Source organism: Suncus etruscus, chromosome 6 (genome assembly GCF_024139225.1).
Source record: "Suncus etruscus isolate mSunEtr1 chromosome 6, mSunEtr1.pri.cur, whole genome shotgun sequence".
NCBI lineage: Eukaryota > Metazoa > Chordata > Mammalia > Eulipotyphla > Soricidae > Suncus > Suncus etruscus.
The window spans coordinates 69711328-69731741 of NC_064853.1; the positions used below are offsets into that span (position 1 = coordinate 69711328).

At 39.7% G+C, this 20414-nt stretch overlaps 1 protein-coding gene across 1 annotated transcript in view; it reads right to left on the minus strand.

The window, feature by feature from the left end:
- The window catches only part of KIZ (kizuna centrosomal protein), a 132568-nt gene that overhangs the window by 60912 nt on the left and 51242 nt on the right, over positions 1 to 20414 (minus strand). The window contains 3 exon segments of the mRNA XM_049774332.1: positions 17813 to 18140; positions 18779 to 19049; positions 19051 to 19428. Of these exon segments, the coding sequence (XP_049630289.1) occupies positions 17813 to 18140; positions 18779 to 19049; positions 19051 to 19428 (977 nt within the window).

The window sequence follows — 20414 nt, forward strand, 5'->3', positions numbered from 1 at the left end:
GATAATCTTAACAGCAGAAAAGGCTAATTTCATATTGTCAATCAGAACAAAGTTAGATCTCTATAACTCATATGAAATTTACTTAAATTGTCACTGCTAAGAAATTGAAAACTGCTGGCTGAAGTATAGGTTACTTCCTCTTATTTCTGAATGTAGAAAAATGACGATTATTTCTCCACCTGGATCCCACTACAATAAAATTTTCTTTATTCTTAGCAAGACATGGAAACAAAGAGTTAGACTTTAACTGTTTCTAGGCTACTGAAGGTCTAGGTAAAGAAGAACATTTTGGCCACTGTTTGAGGTTAAGTCTGATGTGATGTCATAGGAGATGCCAAAGAGATTTAAGCTCAGTTGGAGAAAAAGCTGAAAGGACTGAAGTAGTCCTGAGTTCAATTCCCCCACACTGCCTGGTTACTCCTAGGGGTAGTTATGGTGACTTCTGAGCTCTACTGGTCCTGCTGGTCCCCCTTATCACTGGGCTTGAATACCAAACAAAAAGTCTGTCTTAGAGGAAGCCAGATTCTAAAAAGCTAAGGGAAAATACACCAAAGACAGATCTTCCTTAAAGGTTTGATTGCTTACTATAATAAAAATATTTGATGCATACAACAAAAAGAAATGAATATTTTTATTTATTTATTTTTATTTTTTTGGTTTTTGGGTCACACTCAGTGGCGCTCAAGAGTTACTCCTGGCTATGTGCTCAGAAATTGCTCCTGGCTTGGGGGACCATATGGGATGCCAGGCATTGAACTGAGGTCTGTCCTGGGTCAGCAGCGTGCAAGGCAAACACTCTAGCGCTGCGCTATTGCTCTTGCCAAGGAAATAAAAACCAGGCAACCTATAAAGGAATATGCTAATTAAAAAATTTAGAATAGGGGGCCGGAGAGATAGCATGGAGGTAAGGCGTTTGCCTCTCATGCAGGAGGTCATCGGTTCGAATCCCGGCGTCCCATATATGGTCCTCCCGTGCCTTCCAGGAGCAATTTCTGAGCCTGGAGCCAGGAATAACCCCTGAGCACTGCCGGGTGTGACCCAAAAACCACAAAAAAAAAAAAATTTAGAATAATATTTTTGGTTTGTTATTTTTTGTTTGGCTTTGGGTCACACCCAGCAATACTCAAGGGTTACTCCTGGTTCTGCACAGAGGAATTACTCCTGGGTGATAAAGGGACCAGATGGGATGCGAGGATCAGTCAGCTGGTTTAAGGCAAATACCCTACCTACTATACTATTGCTCCCGCCTACTTTTATAATTATTTCTATGGTAAAGTTAATAAAATTCTTTGTGGTTATCTGCCACAAAGGGGAAGATGTCCTCTGTCCTCCTTTTGGAAGGTGAATGACAACTTCAAGAACAAGTCTACCCCCACTTTTAAGCAGAGTTCTTAGGCAGAAAATAAATGACTCTTTGGACTTAAATCCTGTTCAAGATTCTAGGTTATCCCTTGGCACTCCAGCTACTTCTCAAGTCCTGAGCTGGTTCTTTGTTTTTGTTTTGGAGCCACACCCCGCTGTGCTTAGAGATTACCCCTGGTCAGTGCTCAGGGGACCATACAGGATGACAGAGACTGAACCCAGGCAAACACCCTACCTTTGGTAGTTCCACACAGTATTTATCCATCAGTTTTTTCATGTCCTCGGTTTTCCTTACTAATTAAAATCATTTCAGCTGTAGAGGCAAGGGTTGACAGATCCATGTTTAGTGTTTCCCTGGGATTCTGTAGACTGGCCTGGCCCCAACACCGTTTACTCTTTGTAAAGTCAGGCATGTGACCAGACAAGCTGAATAAAAAGTCACTGCTTGAAAAATACTTTTATTTTACCTAGTGACAAGTAAATATAAAATAAAGGATTTTATTTTTCCAGGCAAATTGCTAATAATTTGTTTCCTAGCTTCATTTTCATCTTTTAGCTATATAGAAATTTAGAAAACAATTAAAAAAAAAAAAGAAAACCTCTTGGCTAAGTTTAGTATTCAAAGCAGCTTTAAAAACAATCAAGAAAAAGAGAGATGCCTCATTTTTTAGTATCACAAATTAGGAACTACATCTTGGCAAAAATAATCCTACATGAAGATTACTGAAAAGAAAGTTTTTTCTTAACTCATTACATAACTTTTACACATCTCTCTAGGTATTATTTTATAAAAAAATTTATGTTTTATTTGTTGTGTTACAGATTTGACTTTCAGTCCTCATTTTCTCTAAGGAACAATAGACTCAAAATGATGTGCTAATCATTGGCCATAAATAGTAAATATTTTGTGTGTAATTTGTTATGTCTATTTAAAATGTTTGATTAAAATAGGTTTATCACATTTTGAATAAGACAAAATAATAATAAAGCAATATAGTTGATTGAATCCAGTGTTGGATTGTGCCCTACCCTAGGGTAGGGCATAATGACTGATCACGGTAGGGTCAGTAACATAATAATCCCATAAAATGTTTACATACACAACATCCAGGACAATATTTTAGGGGAGGAAATTTACTTCAAAATGAGCAAACATGAAAAGTACCCCATTTGTGGAGGTGGCTCATGAACTAGAAACATGATTAAGGATAATACACACAGACAGGAGCCTGGGCTTTCTAGTTCTGGAAACACTGACCCAGAACTTCAGTTTTTTACCCTTCACTGGTTAAAGTCTATCTTTTTTCCAAATCATAATACTTTTTTGAAAAGTCTTTTACTTGGTTCTGGGGCCATACACAGTCATGCTCAAGGCTTACTCCTGGCTCTGTAATCAAGGATCATTCCTGGTAGTATTCAGGATCTTATTTAAGGGTGCTGGGGATCAAATCTAACTCTTCTGTGCGCAAGGTAAGTCTACTGTACTATCTCTCTAGCCCCAGAAGTCTCTGAGCTATAAACTAAGAACACATGATGTGAACAGAAAAGATTACTTTAGAGATTTATACACAGTTGAATATTACTCAATGATAAAAAAAAAAACAGACAAAAATCATGTAATTTGCTACTACAAGGATGGATCTGAGAGAATCACGCTGAGTGAAGTAAGTCTGCTGTGCTAACTCTGCCTGGCAGGGTCTAGGGACCATATTCGGGTACTTGAGCTCAAACAAGGGTTGGCAACATCAGGCAACTGACCTATCCGCTGTACTATATCTCTTGCCCACACAGTGTCTTAAGTTCATTACATATATTTTCTAAATTATAATTTTATAGGCCCAAGTAATAGTACAATGGGTAGAACACTTGCTTTGCATGTAGCTGGCATGGGTTCAACCTCTGGCACTACATAAGGTCTGCAACCCCACTAGGAGAGATCAGAGCACTAAGTGTAAAGAGAGCTAGGAGTAAGACTTAAGTACTACTAGGTGTGGAGCTCCACCCAGCAAATAAATAAAAATAAAATGATCATTTTATCTAGTTCTACTTTCATTCTGGTTGTTACATGTTCCTCTTGAAGAAATATGTCAATTACAATAAACAACATTTAGATTTGGGGGCCACACCTTGCAGTGCTCAGGGGTTACTCCTTGCTCTGTGCTCAGAAGTCACTCTTGGCAGGCTTGGGGGGACCATATGGGATGCCGGGGATTGACTGGGTCTATCCCAGGTGGGTCACATGAAAGGCAAATGCCTTGCCGCTGTTCTATCACTCCAGCTCTGAACAACATTTAGAAATCTTAATAGTTCAATTTTATTCATCTATATGTGCATAGTTATCACTGCCTCCACAAGGAAAAAAAAAAGATCTCTCATATGCTGGTGAAAGAAGTGAAAAACATACTTTTAATGAAAGCTTTAAAATATGATATGAATTTATTAAACTCCAGCCATAAGTTGCTTTTCAGAACCTGCCCGCCGGCCTCCCTGCTTCCCACAGCTTTACCAGCCCCTGTGTTACCCACCCGCCCTTGAGCTCCTGTATGACCCACCTGCCCTCGAGCTCCTGTGTGACCCACCCGCCCTCCAGATTTGAAAATGCTGCCACCCTGCCCCCTGGCCTCCCTGCTTCCCGCTCCTGTGTGGCCCACCCGCCCTAAAATCTTGAAATTTGAAATCACCTTTATCTCACAACCCCCCCCCCCCGGCGCAGCTCTCCAACATCAGTGCTCATTCCTGTTTCTTTTAAGATTGTGCTTTGATAATAAGAATGAATCAACCTGTCTAAATTCTGTTTAAAAAGAGACTGGCTTAAGGTTTCGGGGTCCGTAAACCTCTACTCTGCCACGGGTACATTTCGGACCTCTGACCGGTCAGATAATATACGGAACTTGCTTGCATCACTGCTGGGCTCGAGTTTTTTTCATTACTCTGCGCCAGGCGGCTGGAAATCGGGTTTTCCGAACCCTGCATTGGGATACAAGGAAATATAGAAAGTGGACAATGGGACCAGAGTGATAGTACAGCAGGTAGAGAGGGCATTTGCCTTGCATGCAGCCACCCTGGGTTTGATTCCTGGTATCCCATGTGGTACCCTGAACCTGTCAGGAATGATTCTGTGCTAAGAGCCAGGAGTAACCTCTGAACACCTCTGGATGTGGCATCAAAACAAAAACCAAACAAAAACAAGAAAATAAACAAAAAATGACCAAAGTCATTGAAAGTCAAGATTTTGTCTGGAACAGGTCACTGGGACACTGATGAGGGAAACAGGCTGCTGGTGTTGGCAGTGATTTTTGAAATGATATACACATAAAGAAGTATCATTAAAAGTATTGTAGATCTGGGTGCATCGATACAAATGGTCAAATGAATAAATAAAATCCTTCTAAGACCCAGGAGGGGTCTTAAATTTGGACAGAAACAACATAACCCAATATTCAAAAGTTCTCAACTACTACAAAATATAACTAATGAACCAAAGTAGTCTGACATCAGCCGAAATGATTGCAATTTTTGTAGTTTAACTGATCATCCTCTGGACAAATTAGCACCTTTACCCTCCAATGACCTCCCACCCACAGGTACACAAATACAAAGAAGCTGTAGGGAGATCAGCCTAGGCTCTATCACCATAAAGATGCAAATTAAGATTTAAACAGTCTAACAATTGGCTGGCACTGATCCTTTTACAGAGGTGTAAATGACCACTGAGAATAGAATTCCAGGCTGCTGGCTTTTGTGAAGCAGCATTAGGACAAATTTCATCCTAGAGCATTGCCAAAACACCAACTCCCCGACCACTGGGTAGAATAGTTTCCAAAAGCCCCCACCAAGACTTTGCTTTGATGCCACATTTCCTGACCATAAATCCAGGCACATGAATGGAATCTGCACCAGGAATTAGAGCCCTGGGAAAAGAAACTGGCAGCGACAACGAGAGCTCTCGCCTGACACCCCACGGCGGTATGTGTGGCCAGAGTGCAGTCTGTAGAGGGGGTTTTGTTGGCCACACAAAACAGTTGTAGAAAGGACAAACACATACATAGCTAAACAACATTTTTCTTTACTGGGCTGTCCTACAAAACCTATGTTTTGGCGGTGTCCTGGGGTCCATTGTGCAGCTCCCAGGGTGGTCCCTTCCAGGGGGCCACTTGAAGAGCAGCACAATAGCCAAAAGGAGGGAAGGAAGGGGCATTGACACAAAAAGAGGGGCGGCCTGCAGCAAGCTGGGGACCAGGGGTCAGCAAGCAATGAGCCTTCTCTTCACCCGGGAAACAAGGGCCCCTTCTCTTTACCTGGAAACAGTAGGATTAAGTTGACAGCTTGAATTATGGGCGACATTTTTAGGAGCTCGCCCGCCCATCTGTGTTAAGGTCCTCTTATTGTAGCAGGGGCTGCACAAGCAGAAGTCTTGCCTTTTCCCCCTCATTGGCCTCAAAACAGACCTCATCATTCTGTTCCATTCCAATTCTCAGAATGAGTCCCTCTCCCAGAATGTCCACCCTTTAAAAAAGTTCCTTAATGAGGTACTGGGAGGCCTAAGAAAACTTTTAATAGGTGTTTCGTTCCCTCCACTCTTAAATAGAAACCACCAGACTTAGTTCAAGTTAAGTTTTTAGCAGCGTAGAAGCCATTAGCAAGCTGCAGGCAGCCCATAGGAAACAAATCAATAACTGCAGCCCCCTTTTCTTTGAAAACTCCATGAATTCCAATCTTAACACCGGGCTGATTGCAAACAACCTTCTTTGGTGCTGGGAGGATGAAACTGGAAATATTTAACTCCTGTTATCCTGGGGTGCTTGTGAATCAGCCAGGATATGTCACCAGAGGAGCATCATATCAGGGTGCTGGATATACCTTATTGAGTTGTAGACATCATATCTAAGGAGCCAGTTACTTGAAGTAAATTAAATATTTGTTACAGAAAAGAACATGAAGGCAGATGCCCCATAATCCAACTTATGAGTCCTTCACTAAATATAATACCATCAGACCCTGAACTGTGGAATTTTTTTTACATACCAGATATTTTTCATACTTTTAGATACTTTTACATATTACTTATTTATTTATATTTATTTATAAAAATATTTATCAGGTATTAGGATAATCAGGTATTTTTTGTCTTTTTTTTTTTTTTTTTTTTGGCCACATCCAGCAGGGGAGCTTGCAGGAGTGATTCTGAGCAATGCACTCAGGATTCACTCCTTGTGGTGTTCAGTGAACTATATGGGATGCCAGGAACTCAGTGCAAGGCAAGTGCCCTATCTGCTGAACTATCTGTGTGGCCCAATGGATAATCAATTTTAAGATTCCATTCTTGAGGGTGCTTTTGCATTTGTCAGGGTAGAATCATCTTTTCTGGGGCTCAATGACTAATGTAGGTCAGCGAGACAGTTCACATCTTAGACTTCTGCTATGCCTTTCCATGGATCTATCTGCCTCTATTATATAACATGCATGTGGGCATGAGTAGAAGCTTGAGATCAGAACTCAGAGGGGCTAGGAACATTACACTTTCGTAAGGGGCGCAGGGATGAGGGAAAATATATTGGGCTCAGGCAATTTCCAGACCCTGAAATGTTAGCAGTTTACTCCTCTGGAGTGGGAGTTTCTCAGTGATGACCAAAAGCTTAGAGTAACTCCAGAACCTTCAGTGACTTTGACTCCACCTCCAACTCTACCTCCACCTGACAATGAAATGGAGTGGCAACTCCCAGGGAGAGAAAAGGAGCTACAAGCTTGGTTATTAATGTCGCCATACACCTGTCAGAGAAAGTCTGGATTCTAATTCTAAACTGCTGGAAAGATTGTGCTGGTCTGCTCTGAGGATCTACAAAAAAGTCAGTACTATAGCTGAAAAAAAAGAAAAGTAATTAGTTTTTTTTTGTTTGTTTTTTGTTTTTTTGGGCCACACCCTGCGGTGCTCAGGGGTACTCCTGGCTGTCTGCTCAGAAATAGCTCCTGGCAGGCACGGGGGACCATATGGGACACCGGGATTCGAACCAACCACCTTTGGTCCTGGATCGGCTGCTTGCAAGGCAAACACCGCTGTGCTATCTCTCCGGGCCCAGTAATTAGTTTTAAATTCAGCTAGCAAGTGGCTAAAGAGGAAATCAAAGACTAAAAAGTATGAGACACATGAAAATGGACAATACTAAAACTTTATTATAGACAAATAAGTAAGCTAACTGTGGAGGAAGGCAAGCAAACTGGCCTTCATAGGCAGACCCTAGAAAAAAGGGAAAGGGCTCCTCACTGCTGGTAGAAAATCAGACAAGCACACCACAAGACAAATATGATTGACAAGTTTTACTCTAGAAATGGGTATAAGGGCAGACAAATAACCTTCCTAAAAGTAAAGCAATGAGGAGGGTTGGAGACAGTACAGTGTGTAAGACTCTTGCCTTGCACACGCCTGGCTCACGTTCAATTCCTGGCATCCCATAATGATGCCACAGCATGGCAAGGAGTAATTCCTGAAAAGTCTTGGGCATTGCTGGGGTGATGATGCCTCCCCCCCCCAAAAAATTTAAAAAGCGGTGGCGCAAGCAGTATGGCATCTGCCTTGCACACGCTAACCTAGGATGGACCACAGTTCAATCCCCTGGCATCCTATAGAGTCCCCCAAGCCAGGAGCGATTTCTGGAGCATAGCCAGGAGTAACCCCTGAGTGTCAAGTGTGGCCCCAAAACCAATAAACAAACAAATAAATAAATAAAGAAGGCTGCAAGACAGGGGAGATAATGATCCTCATGTCTGCAGCCAAGAGCAGAAGCCCCCACCCACACTAACCAGAACCCACTTCTCATGGGAAAAGTGGGGCACATGGGTCCTCCACTTCCACAGGGGATGCTCTTAGCTCCTTGTCCCTTGATCTACATGATTCAGTTTGTAGCCCTCCCCAACTACTCTACCTAAAGGACAAGTGAGTAAGTCTTGAGACAATAACTACAGGTTCTGTATCTGGGGTGACTAGAGGAAGATGGGGTCATTGCAAACCCCATTCCAGGAAGGGAGCTGCAGGGGAGGGACAGTTAGGAAGAGGAGATTCATTCTTTCCTCCTACTGCCAAGGATAAAAAGGCTGTTAGGGATGAGCAATCCTGCACCCCTCTTTCTGCACCCCTCTTTTCTGCCATTGATGAACTATCAATGTTCTGAGTGAGAAGAGGTTCTATGGGTCTGGAAAAAGAGGCTTTTGTGTTTGTGGTATGCCCAGGGCAGGGAAAGAGGCCTGGAAAGGTCCTAGGACAGGTGGCACAGGTCTTGACTCTGGGAACGGAGGCAGTGGCTAATGGTGGGAGCTGTGCCAGAGTTCAAGCAAGGTCCCTGGGCACTGTTGGGGCATGTGGGTGTAGTTGAAGCAAGTAGGTATGGCTGGAACAAGGGTCATAGCCACAGGGTGAGGACCAGCTTCATGGCAGCAGCTGCCTGTTTGACCTTCCGATGTATTGGGCAACTCTGCAAATATTTATGTCCGAGGGAACATGTCTGTGGAGGCAAAGCAGCTTCTCAAGAGCTGCACAGTAAGGATGGGCATTGGTCTCAGGTACACTGTAGTGATAGTGAATAGCACTAAGTTCAGATTCTCAAGCACATCTCCAACTTCTCAACTTGTCTCATCAAAGGGGAAGATGTTTATTTGGTTTTCGGGTTTGGAATCCCATTTGGTAGTGCTCAGGGATCACTCCTGGAAGTGCTTGGGAGATATTATAGGGTGTTAGGGATCAAACTGGGGTTGGCTATTTGATAGACAGATACCTTACCTCAGGGCCCCAAAGGTGAAAATGATACTATATACTGGGCACTCTTGAGAGCTGTTTGGCTCTATGCTCAGCTGGGGCACCTCTTTACTGAGCATTTGGGGAAAGTTGAGTCTTAAGAGAGTGAGATACTGCTCCAGGTTGGTGGTCTTCATCCTCCTTTTCAAATCCTACCTTAAAAGGGATTAGAATTTTCAAGAAACCTATCTATCACCAATAGCCCCAAAAGACTATTCTCAAGAGAAGAAAAGGGAAGGTAAGTTAGTGGTTAAAATTGGATTCTATGCTGCATACAACAAAAAGTCCTGGAACCATAAAGATGGGATGCATGTGTGTGCGAGTGGGGAGGGAGAGCTTTGTTGCTAGTTTGAACCTAGGCAGTGTGTATTATTCTCTGAGCACAGAGCCAAGGAGTAAGCCTTGATCACAGCCACAGCCATATGTGGCTCCAATAAAAAAAAAAAAAGTCCATAAAAGTCCAGTTATATAAATCTCTCACAATCTAATTGTAGAATATTTCCAAAAGATAATTTAAAAACTTGTTTTCATATAAAGTAAACCCTATTTGGTACAGTAAACCTAAAAGTGCAGTTTTAGTCTTAAACCATCAGAGTAATGGGTCAAACTATTCCCTGGCCATGATGTCCCCTCTCCACCTGTACAACTTTTTCTGTTTGATGCTCTGCATCTCAAACACTTCCTCCTGTCAAGGAAACAAAGCCACAGGCTACCCTCTACCCAATCCATGCCCAGTTCCCTCCTTCTACAGAGCTGCCCAGTTTTGTTTGGAAATCTGGGAATCTGTATCTAGCCCTACCTCTACGTGAAGCTAAGAAAGGTAATTCCTAGCACAGGCACAGATCAGCTAAGATTTGAATGGAGTTTTAGTAAGGCTTGGGGAGAAGAGAGAAGCCAGAAATATTTGCTGTCTGCTCCTTCACAAAAACAGCTTCTCTTATCCTAGTAACAGTAAGGACCCTTGCCAGTTATTAGCCTGGGAATGGGACTGGGACAGAACTTTAGTCGATGAAATGTGAGGAGAGGCTGAATGAAGACTTGCCCTGCTTCTAACAAACATCAAAGAGCCTCTTCTTTCCTGTAGAAGCTGTGCTGGCTCCATGAGGTTTCTGGTTTCTGCTATATCTGTCAGGAGGCTCTGTCTGCTGGAATGACCCTATTTGAGGTGGGCACACACAGTCTCTCTCTATCTATCTCTATCTCTCTCTCTCTTTCTCTCTTTCTCCCTCTCCCTCCCTTCTCTCTCTCTCTCTCTCTCTCTCTCTCTCTCTCTCTCTCTCTCTCTCTCTCTCTCTCTTCTCTCTCTCTCTCTCTGCTGAAAGTACCCTACTTGAGGTGGGTACACACATAGTCTCTCTCTCTTTCTGTGTGTGTGTGTGTGTGTGTGTGTGTGTGTGTGTGTGTGTGTGTGAGCACCATAGGTGTGGATGCAAAACATAAAAGAAAAATCAATTTACCAATTTAAGTGTAAATTTTAAGTGGCTCAGCACAGGTATGCAGTATTGAGAAGCTGCTGGGGGTAAGCTCTAACTTGAACTAAACTGAGACAATCTCTTAAAGAGGAAGGAACAAGTACTAAGAAACACACCTAACAAGTGTCCTAAGAGGCCATGCTCAAGCAACATTTTGAGAGAACAACAGAAGAGGGAGCTCTGGAGCTATGAAAATGAGAAACCAAAACTGGCCCCTGGGGCTCTTCCCTGAGTCTTGGAGAAGTCAAGGGAACTCAGCCTTTATCAGTTAAGATCAATAAGATCACTATGAAGGTCATTACATTTAGTTGCAGTAGTGAATGAGATTGTGTGTGTCAATGACTAGCACAGCATCTGGTACATAGTAAGCACCCAAAGGTGACAGAAATTATTACCATTATATAGCAACATTAATTTATCAAGTACTAACACATGACAACCACCATCTATTTCTCATAGATATGTAGGTAAACATAACATTCTTAAACAGGATATTCCATATGTCAGTTCTGAGTTTGGAAGGCTTTCTCCCCCCCCCCCAAGTTTCTATAATTTTTTTTTATAAAATCTTTATTTAAGCACCATGATTACAAGCATGATTGTAGTTGGGTTCAGTCATAAACAGAACATCCCCTTCACCAGTACAACTTTCCCACCACCCATGCCTCCATTCCTCCCTTCCCAACCACTGCCTGTTCTCTGGCAACCACATATACTAAATTGAGAAAAGTACTGTGTACAATCTAAAGAACCAAATTGTTAAAAAAAAAAAAAAAAAAAAAAAAAGACTTGAAAAGAATCATTATAGGGGAAGAAGGATTAAATAGAATAGAAAATAATCTAAGTAATAGATTTTAAAAGTAAAATGAAATTAGAAGTTACCTGTCCAACATTACAGAGTTTATAATTAAAAATGAATAGGTTTTCAACTGATTTCCCTAATATTCAGAAAAGCAGCAGCAGCTAAGGGGAAGCTATTATGATGGAAGAGACACAGAGCAGAATTCCTCGGGAGTTCATTCCATAATATTTAATTGAGTAACATGCTTATGATTTAAACTTTTCCTATATATGCTATAATCCAATAATAAAATTCATTTGAAAAGAGTATGTTAATAACTTTGGTTTTTATAATGCCATCTTAGTAATACAGACCAGTTTTTTTCTTTCACTAGAAACAACATTAAATATCAAATTATCTCTGTTGCATTACAGTGAGATAAGGTAGTAAAGAAATTCAAGATAAGTCTAATATCGGGGACAAATTTTATATGGAGGGTGTAAACAGTGGCACACTCTTTAGAAAAGACAGTGAAAAGAAAAAAAAAAAGAAAAGACAGTGAGTTGTCTAAAAAGCTGAGCAGACTTTAACAACCCTAAAAATCAGAAAATAAAAAATAAGTCCAAGTCTACCATGAAAGGGGAATCCTAATGAATCACCCACATTTTGATGAAACCTTGAAGGGCTTCCTTTTTTTAAGGATGAGACTAAAATAGTCTGGTCCTTAAAAGGTCCAAAGCCTGGCTTCAAACCTCCTCAAATCTCATACCTGGATAAAAGGATCAAGAATTACTTACTTGCCTGTGAGAAGCAAATGTAAATCTTCTTTAGAGAAGAAGTTCCTAGGATTCAAATCATTTAGAAAAACTTCCTATACAATGTCCACTTAAAAAATGGGCAGATTTGAGAAAACACTGACTGATGAAAAAAAAAAGAGAGAGAGAAAGAAGAGAAAACAGAAAAAGACCCACAAGGAATAATGGAGACCAAGTATTAAAGGACTTTAGATTACTCAGGAAGAATATAAAAATACTAATTAGCAACAAATCCTGAATGGTCAAACAATCAGTAAATACACAGATGATTAGAACTACATAATTAATAAGCATAAACTAAAGGAAAATATAGGCCCCATACAACCAATAAAGAGTAAATATACATTATTTTCAATATGAGAACTTTTAGTAAAAACTAGTTATTATTAGAGTCAATCATCAAAGACAAAAGAACAGATGTTCAATCTCTGCACAAAGTGGGATAAAATTAGATGTCTAATTATAAACATTTAGGTGGGTAAATTAAAATATTCAAACCTGAATGAGAGTTTACTTGTCAAAACCAGTGGGATACAAATTAAATAGCACACAAAGAAAACTATAACTTGTAACAGTAAGACAGAATAGAATCTTATTGAAGAAATTATTAAATTAGACAAATCTAAGAAGTATAAGTATCTAATATCTAATAATTAGATCCCTATTTTAAAACTACCCATTTTTAAAAGCTGACAAAAATTTAATGAAAACCTGAATAGAAACATAAAAAATTAAGTACTGGAATAGCTTAACAAAAGTAAGCAAATTTTCATCTTTAGTTCTATCTTGTAATAACACTAAAAATTGGCAGAGGAATAGTTCAATGGTAGAATGTATGTCAATGTATGAGATTCAATCTTAGAACTCTGCCACCAAAGAAACAATCATGCAGATAAAAGTTCTTTAGGCTCTAACCTTTTCAAGCTCTTCTCAGTATACTCATCCTCTTTCAGTATACCTTCACTCTTACTCTCTATATCTATCCCATCATTCTATATCACACTCACTGATTATAACAGCCTTTGACAAGGATTTGGAAAGTGACCAATGGGGTCCTCTTTTCCTTAAATATTTAAATTAATTCGAATTGAAGTAACATTGATAACAAGAATGTAAATGCTAGGGCTGAAGCTGTGCCACTGCTAGACGTTAAGGCATCTGCCTTGCAAGCGCTAGCCTAGGATGGACTGCGGCTTAATCCCCCGGCCTCCCATATGATCTCCCCAAGCCAGGAGCGATTTCTGAGCTCATAGTCAGGAGTAACCCCTGAGAATCAACCGGTGTGGCCCCCCAAAACAAACAAACAAACAAAAAGAATGTAAATGTTTATGTGTTTTAGAAGTACAGTGTTGCTATATCAATGACCACAAACAAGTTGAACCTTTTTGGTTCATTCCCTACCCATTTCCTACTGATACTTGATTATATAGACAGAATTGAAGGGATCTTCTTTCTTAGATATGGTCTATTCCCTTGCTTATATATCACATTTCTTTATGTATTGCATATAAGTCAGTTTTTCTTGTATTTGTCCTTTTCAACTGAGTCATCTTTTTCCATCTTCTCTAAAGACCTTAGTGACAATGGCTGCAAATTATTGCTCATTAAATAAAGATATTAACATAAAAATACTAAAATTATGGAGTTCCTGCTTATGAAAAACAAATTTACTACTGGAAATAATAGAATGCAACTTTGTTCTTTGGGAATTTACCCTAAATTCACTGTCTGAATAACTGGAATCACATTTCTAAGTTCTTTCAAATGCCTGTCTACTGTACTATCAGATATCTTTTTTTTTTTTTTTTTTTTTGGTTTTTGGCTCACACCCGGCAGCACTCAGGGATTACTCCTGGCTCTATGCTCAGAAATCACCCCTGGCAGGCACAGGGGACCATATGGGATGCGGGATTTGAACCACCGTCTTTCTGCATGAAAGGCAAACGCCTTACCTCCATGCTATCTCTCCAGTCCCCAGATATCTATTCTTAGTTGATTATTCTTTTCACCGAGACTGACTTCTGTTCTTTAGTATTATTGGCCTCCTGTGCTATTACTTTCCACCCCACGGATTCCAGTCTTTGTTCCCAAAGTAAAGTTGAACACTATACTCATGGAAAAGTAACCCAGGGCCATCAGTTGGGCAGGCCATAGTGAAACCTCTTCATGTTCTACCTTGCACTTCATTCTCTTTTTTGCCTATCTCTCCTATAACTTATGTACTTTACAAACTGTAAAATTAGTTCATTCTCTTTTTGAGTTTAATTTTTCTTTTGGGTGGAAGATTGGGCCACATTTGGTGGCATTCAGAGGTTCCTCATGGCTCTGTGCTCAGAAACCACTCCTAGCAGGCTTGGGGCACCATATGGGATGCCAGGAACTGAACCCAGGTCCGTCCTGAATCAGCTGCATGCAAGGCAAATGCCTTGCCACTGTGCTATCACAACAGCCTCGAGTTTAATTTTTCTAAAGCCCACGACCAGCTTTTGAAAAGATCAGTAGTATTGAGATTTGATTTCTTTCAGCTAAGCAAAATGAGCAAGAATGAGAATACGAAATAAATGAATTTGTGGGACACAACCAAAGTAGTATTAAGAGGAAAATTCATAGTTCCGCAAGCATTCATTGGGAATAAATAATGTAAATAAACAACTACATAGCTTAATAAACTGAAAAATGACCAACAAAATGAGGCAAAAGCAGAGGCAGCAAGATGAAAACATAAAACGGAGCAGAAACTAATAAACTGGGAACCCCCCCTGCCAAAATCAAAAGATCAAGGAAAGCAAGAGTTGATTCTCTGAAAAAATAAACAAGGTCAATACCAGTAGCAAGACTCACAAAGGAAGAGAACCCTAATAATCCAAATCATAAATGAAGGAAGAGTGTTGAAACAAATTATAGAAAATCAAAGAAAATCAGGGATTGCTTTGAGAATCTTTATTCCACCAAACAAGAGAATCAAGAAGAAATGGACACATTTGTACTCCTATAACCTCCCAAGTTTGAACCAAGATGATTTGGAATACCTGAACTGAAGTGTTCCTACAGAGGAAATTGAAATGGTAATCCCCAAACTCCCTGAAAACAGAAGGCCAGACCCAGATGAATTCACTAATGAATTCATTCAGACCTTTCAAGAAAACATACTTTTCAAGCTCTTCCAGAAAACTGAAGAAACAGTAACAATCCCAAACATATTCTATGCAGCTCACATAACCCTGATATGAAATATCAGACATACATAAAAGAAGAGAATTACAGGCTGATATCATTGATGAACACAGATGCAAAGACGCTGCCAAATACTAGCAAATAGAATCCAATAATTGATCAAAAAGATCACATATTTTGACTAAATACAATTTGAAATCCAGGGATGGAAAAACTGCTTAACATATGCAAATCACTCAACATAATACACCATACTGATAAAAGAAAAAAAACTATAACCATATCAACAGATGCAGAGGGAGAAAAATCATGATCATATCAATAGATACAGAGAAAAAAAATTGACAGGATCCAGCACCTATTTGTGATTAAAAACTCTCAAGGAGATGGGAATTGAAGGAACTTTCCTAAATAATAGTCAAAGCCATTTATCACAAGTCCACAGCAAACATTATACTCAGTAGGGAAACTAAAAGCCTTTCCTTAAAGATCTGGCACAAGACAAGGTTAAACACTCTAACCATTCTATTCAATATAGTTGTGGAAGTCCTTGCCATAGCAATTAGGCAAGAAAAATATATGAAGGAAAACCACATAAGGGAAGAGATCAAGCTCTCACTATTATCAGATTACATGATACTACAGTTAGAGAACCCTAATACTCTACAAAGGAAGGGAAGAGATCAAGCTCTCACTATTTTCAGATTACATGATACTACAGTTAGAGAACCCTAAAACTCTACGAAAAAGCTTCTAGAAACAACAAATTTGTATAGTAAAATTACAGGTTACAAAATTAATATGCAAAAATCTATGGTTCTTTTATATACAAAAATGAAAGAGGAAAAAAGATATTAAAAATTCAATCACAATTGTGCCTCCAATAATCAACTACCTTGCAGTCAACTTTACTAAAAAGGTGAAAGACCTATGCATAGAAAACTATAAAATACTTCTTAAAGAAGTAAGAGAGGACACAAAGAAATGAAAACACATATCCTACTAATAGATTTGGTAATACTTCCCAAAGCAATGTACAGATATAATGCAAATTCACTGAGAGTCACCATTACGCCTCTGGCTTTTCTGTTTCCTTATTAAATTTAAGAAAGTAAAATTATTTAATCTCAAGGTACAGCCTTACGGAAGATGCTAGGTTATTTAACTGGATCTCATACATGCAAAGCATATATTTTACCACAGAACTATATCCCCAAGCATTTCATTATTTAGAAAAAAAAAGCAACAGTTTGTTTTTTTAGGTCTTGATACCACTGGTAATACTTTTTCTCCTTTTTTTTTTTTTTTTTTTTTTATTGGTGGGTGGAGGGTCATAACTAGCTTACCTTGGGCTAACTCCTAGTTCTGAGCTTAAGATCTCTTGGCAGACTTGGAGGGCCATAAAGATGTTCTGGGGATCAAACTCAGGTCAACGATGAGCAAGATGAGTACCCTATCTATGGTCCTCTCTCTGGCCTCCTATTTGTGCTATTTTTATTGACAGAGTTCGATTTTAGAAGCTTCCATTTCTTTGCTATTGAAAGGAGGCAAAGTGATATGCATGATACTCTTTCAGTAATAGTACTATACACCATAGTACCTAAAAGGAAAAAAGAAAAATGTCTACCAGAGAAGCAGTTTGGAGAGTGGGAGGAAAACCGATGACACTGGTGGAGGGAAGTAGACACTGGAGAAGAGATGGGTGCTTGAACATTGTAAAAATGAAACTCAATCAAGAACAATTTTGTAACTTTGTACCTCACAATGATTCAATAAATTAAAATGTTTAATAACAAAAACACACTAAAAGCAGCTTCCTTATTCTTTATATAGCGACCTGGTAACTCTAATGAACAGTAAAAAAATATGTAAGACTAACTAATCATATCTATGAGTTGGATAATGTAAATGTCTTAAATGTTTAATGCTAATGCTTCTACTTAACATTAATGATTCCAATGTTTTTATGTTTATATTTAGAAAAATAATACCACCTAGATATATACTTAGAACTTATTAACTCATTTAATCACAAAATAAAATTAAGGCAGGAATACAAGAACTAAGCATTTTAGATACAAAGTTCCCGAGTTCTAAATATGAATTCTAGTAAGTTTATTTATCACCCTTTGTATTATACAATTTCACAGTGAGTCATTTTCGAAAGGATTGCAGGTGAAGGGCACTGATCTATGAATTAACCAGGGATTGTTTGGAATTATCATGATTCAATGATATCAGACTTTTGAAGCTAGTTAATAAAAAAAAAAATGTAAGAGAATTATACCTTGTCTAAAAATCTATTTTTGAGACTTAGGAAACTTACACATTCATAACTGAGTTCAATAATACATCCCAGAGTGATGGTGTCAAAACTGTCTATAATTAAAACAGAACAGTAAAAAAAAACTGAATGGCTTACTCTCTTGTTGGTGAGTTAGTGGAGGATTCCTTTTTTGAATCAGAAGAGCTTAGGGCTTGCAAAATACAATTACGTTTTTCGGTGAGTAAGGCATCGCTTTCTTGCTCTGAGTGGATTAATTTTAAGGCCTCTATTCCATCTTCTTCCTCCATCTTGTCACCTGGATTTGGCTGTGGTTCTGGACTCTTTAAAAACAGATCATCCTCACTTATAGAGACTGTGAGGTCGCTGCTGCTGCTGCTGCTGCTGCTCAAACTTTCCTCCTTTTGCTCTTCCTGCATTTTCCTGGAGGGTTTCTGGGACACTGGGTCTCTGTGAGAAAGATGATCTATAAAAAGAGATATGAATACATTAATGATTACTACATTTTTCGGTGAATGCAAAGTGTGATAGTCTAGCTCTTAGATAATTTCTCATCTATTAAAAAATGTAGAAATAACAACTTATAGCTTTTAATACTTATTAAATAAACACTTAAAATATCACAATAAGCTTAAATTTATAAATTTCAATAAAACTGTTGGCCAGGGGCCGGGCGGTGGCGCTAAAGGTAAGGTGCCTGCCTTGCCTGCGCTAGCCTTGGACGGACCGCGGTTCGATCCCCCGGTGTCCCACATGGTCCCCCAAGCCAGGAGCAACTTCTGGGCACATAGCCAGGAGTAACCCCTGAGTGTTACCGGGTGTGGCCCAAAAAACCAAAAAAAAAAACAAAAAAAAAAAACCCCAAAAAAAACTGTTGGCCAAAGTCACTACTTTGTTCTGTTTTTCCATTTGATTTTGCAGTGCTAGGGCTCAAACCCTGCCTCTTATATATGTGAGACATGTGTTCAACTACTGAGGTTAAACTCCCAGCCTCACTGTCTTGGTTTGGACAAAAAAAAGAATATGAGAAACTCTGTAAATTCACTACCATTGAGAAAAATAAAATACAACAAAATCACAAACAATCTTAGCCTCTTACCCTACCTGAGAAACCTTCCCGGGCAGAATGCTTCTCTTGAGAACACTTATTTTCAGAGACACGGTAGTCTGTGACTGATATCACTGAGACTGGTGGTCTAGCTTTTTCTTTCTCGACTTTAATATGTCCCCATGTCAATATTTCTTTGTCTGATCCCTCTGATCTACTGGAACTGTCATACTTTGAGTCAGTGGTGCTGTTCTCTGGACTTAATCTTCCCCATAATGGGAAATGGAATTTGGCAGATTTTTTGCCTTCAGATAAATTACTCTTGCCAGGAAGCATGGTTGCTTCCTATCTCCAAGCAATGAGTTTGTTCCTCCTCAGACAACACACTGGCTATGACTGGCGTCTTCTCACCAATCTGAAGAGACGTCTTTCCGTCTATTTTGTCAGACTTCTTTAAGCACCGCGTGTCACTGTGAGTTGGTACTACATAGCTGTCTGTCACATTACTGCTCGGGGCTGTCTGTCGCTGTGACTGTGGGTTGGAAATTGAAAAGTTCTTTGTAGGTGGGAACAATTTCTCCTGAGTACTGAAATCTTCAGTGCTGGAGGTGGCTGACATTTGGCGGCCCATAAAGCTTGTTGCTGGCTGATACAGTCCTCTTGACAGGGCTGGCCCCGAGTTAATTCTCACCTGTGATGCAATCTGCTGCATTAAAAGAAATGGTAGACAGATACAATTAGATATGTCCAGTTGTTTTGGAAATGAAGAAAAAATAAACACAATTATTAAAATCAAGATTTACTACATTTTATGAAATGTATGGCTTCAAAAGGAAATGAGCAAAAAATCAGCACTGCCCCTACAATTTAATCTTAATAATATTGTTGGATCACAGAGCAAATGCTCTCAATGAACTATGGAATCTGTATTTTCAGGAAGAGATGAACACATTGCACATGTATGTGACAGTATCTACTGCTACTGAACTGAAATTCATACATGGTAAGATGATAAATTTAATATTAGACTTTAGGGGGTGAAGTCCTAAGCAGTGGTTAGGGAGCCCTGGTATTTTGCCAATTTACTGAGATACTTCAATGCTAGAGTGCTGCTATGGCACTGCTCTCACGATAGCTCATGTGCTAGGGATTAACAGAGTGCTGACCCAGTAGCAATTAGTGTCTATTTGCAGTACTGAGGACCAAACTTGTGTATTCAAGGATACAACCCTGACCCTGGATCTATCTCCTTGACCCATTTAACGTAATTTTTTAAGTTATAATATGGGGGCTGGAGAGAGAGACAGAGCACAGCAGTAGGGCATTTGCCTTGCACACAGCCAGCCCAGGATGGACCTGGGTTTGATTCCCAGCATCCTATATAGTCCCCCAAGTCTGCCAGGAGTAATTTGAGTGCAGAGCCAGGAGTAACCCCTGAGTGCTGCCAGGTGTGGCCCAAAAACAAAACAAACAAAAAAGTTATAATATGGCAGTTTACAAAATGACAAGCTCCATCTACCTTAGAAACAGAAGAAGAAATTAATATAAAAGAAAAACTTACAAGGGCTGAAGAGGTAGCACAGCGGTAAGGCATTTGCCTTGCATGCAGCTGACCCAGGAGGGATCTGTTTGAATTCCCAGCATCCCATATGGTTCCTCCAGTCTGCCAGGGGCGATATCTGAGTGTAGAGT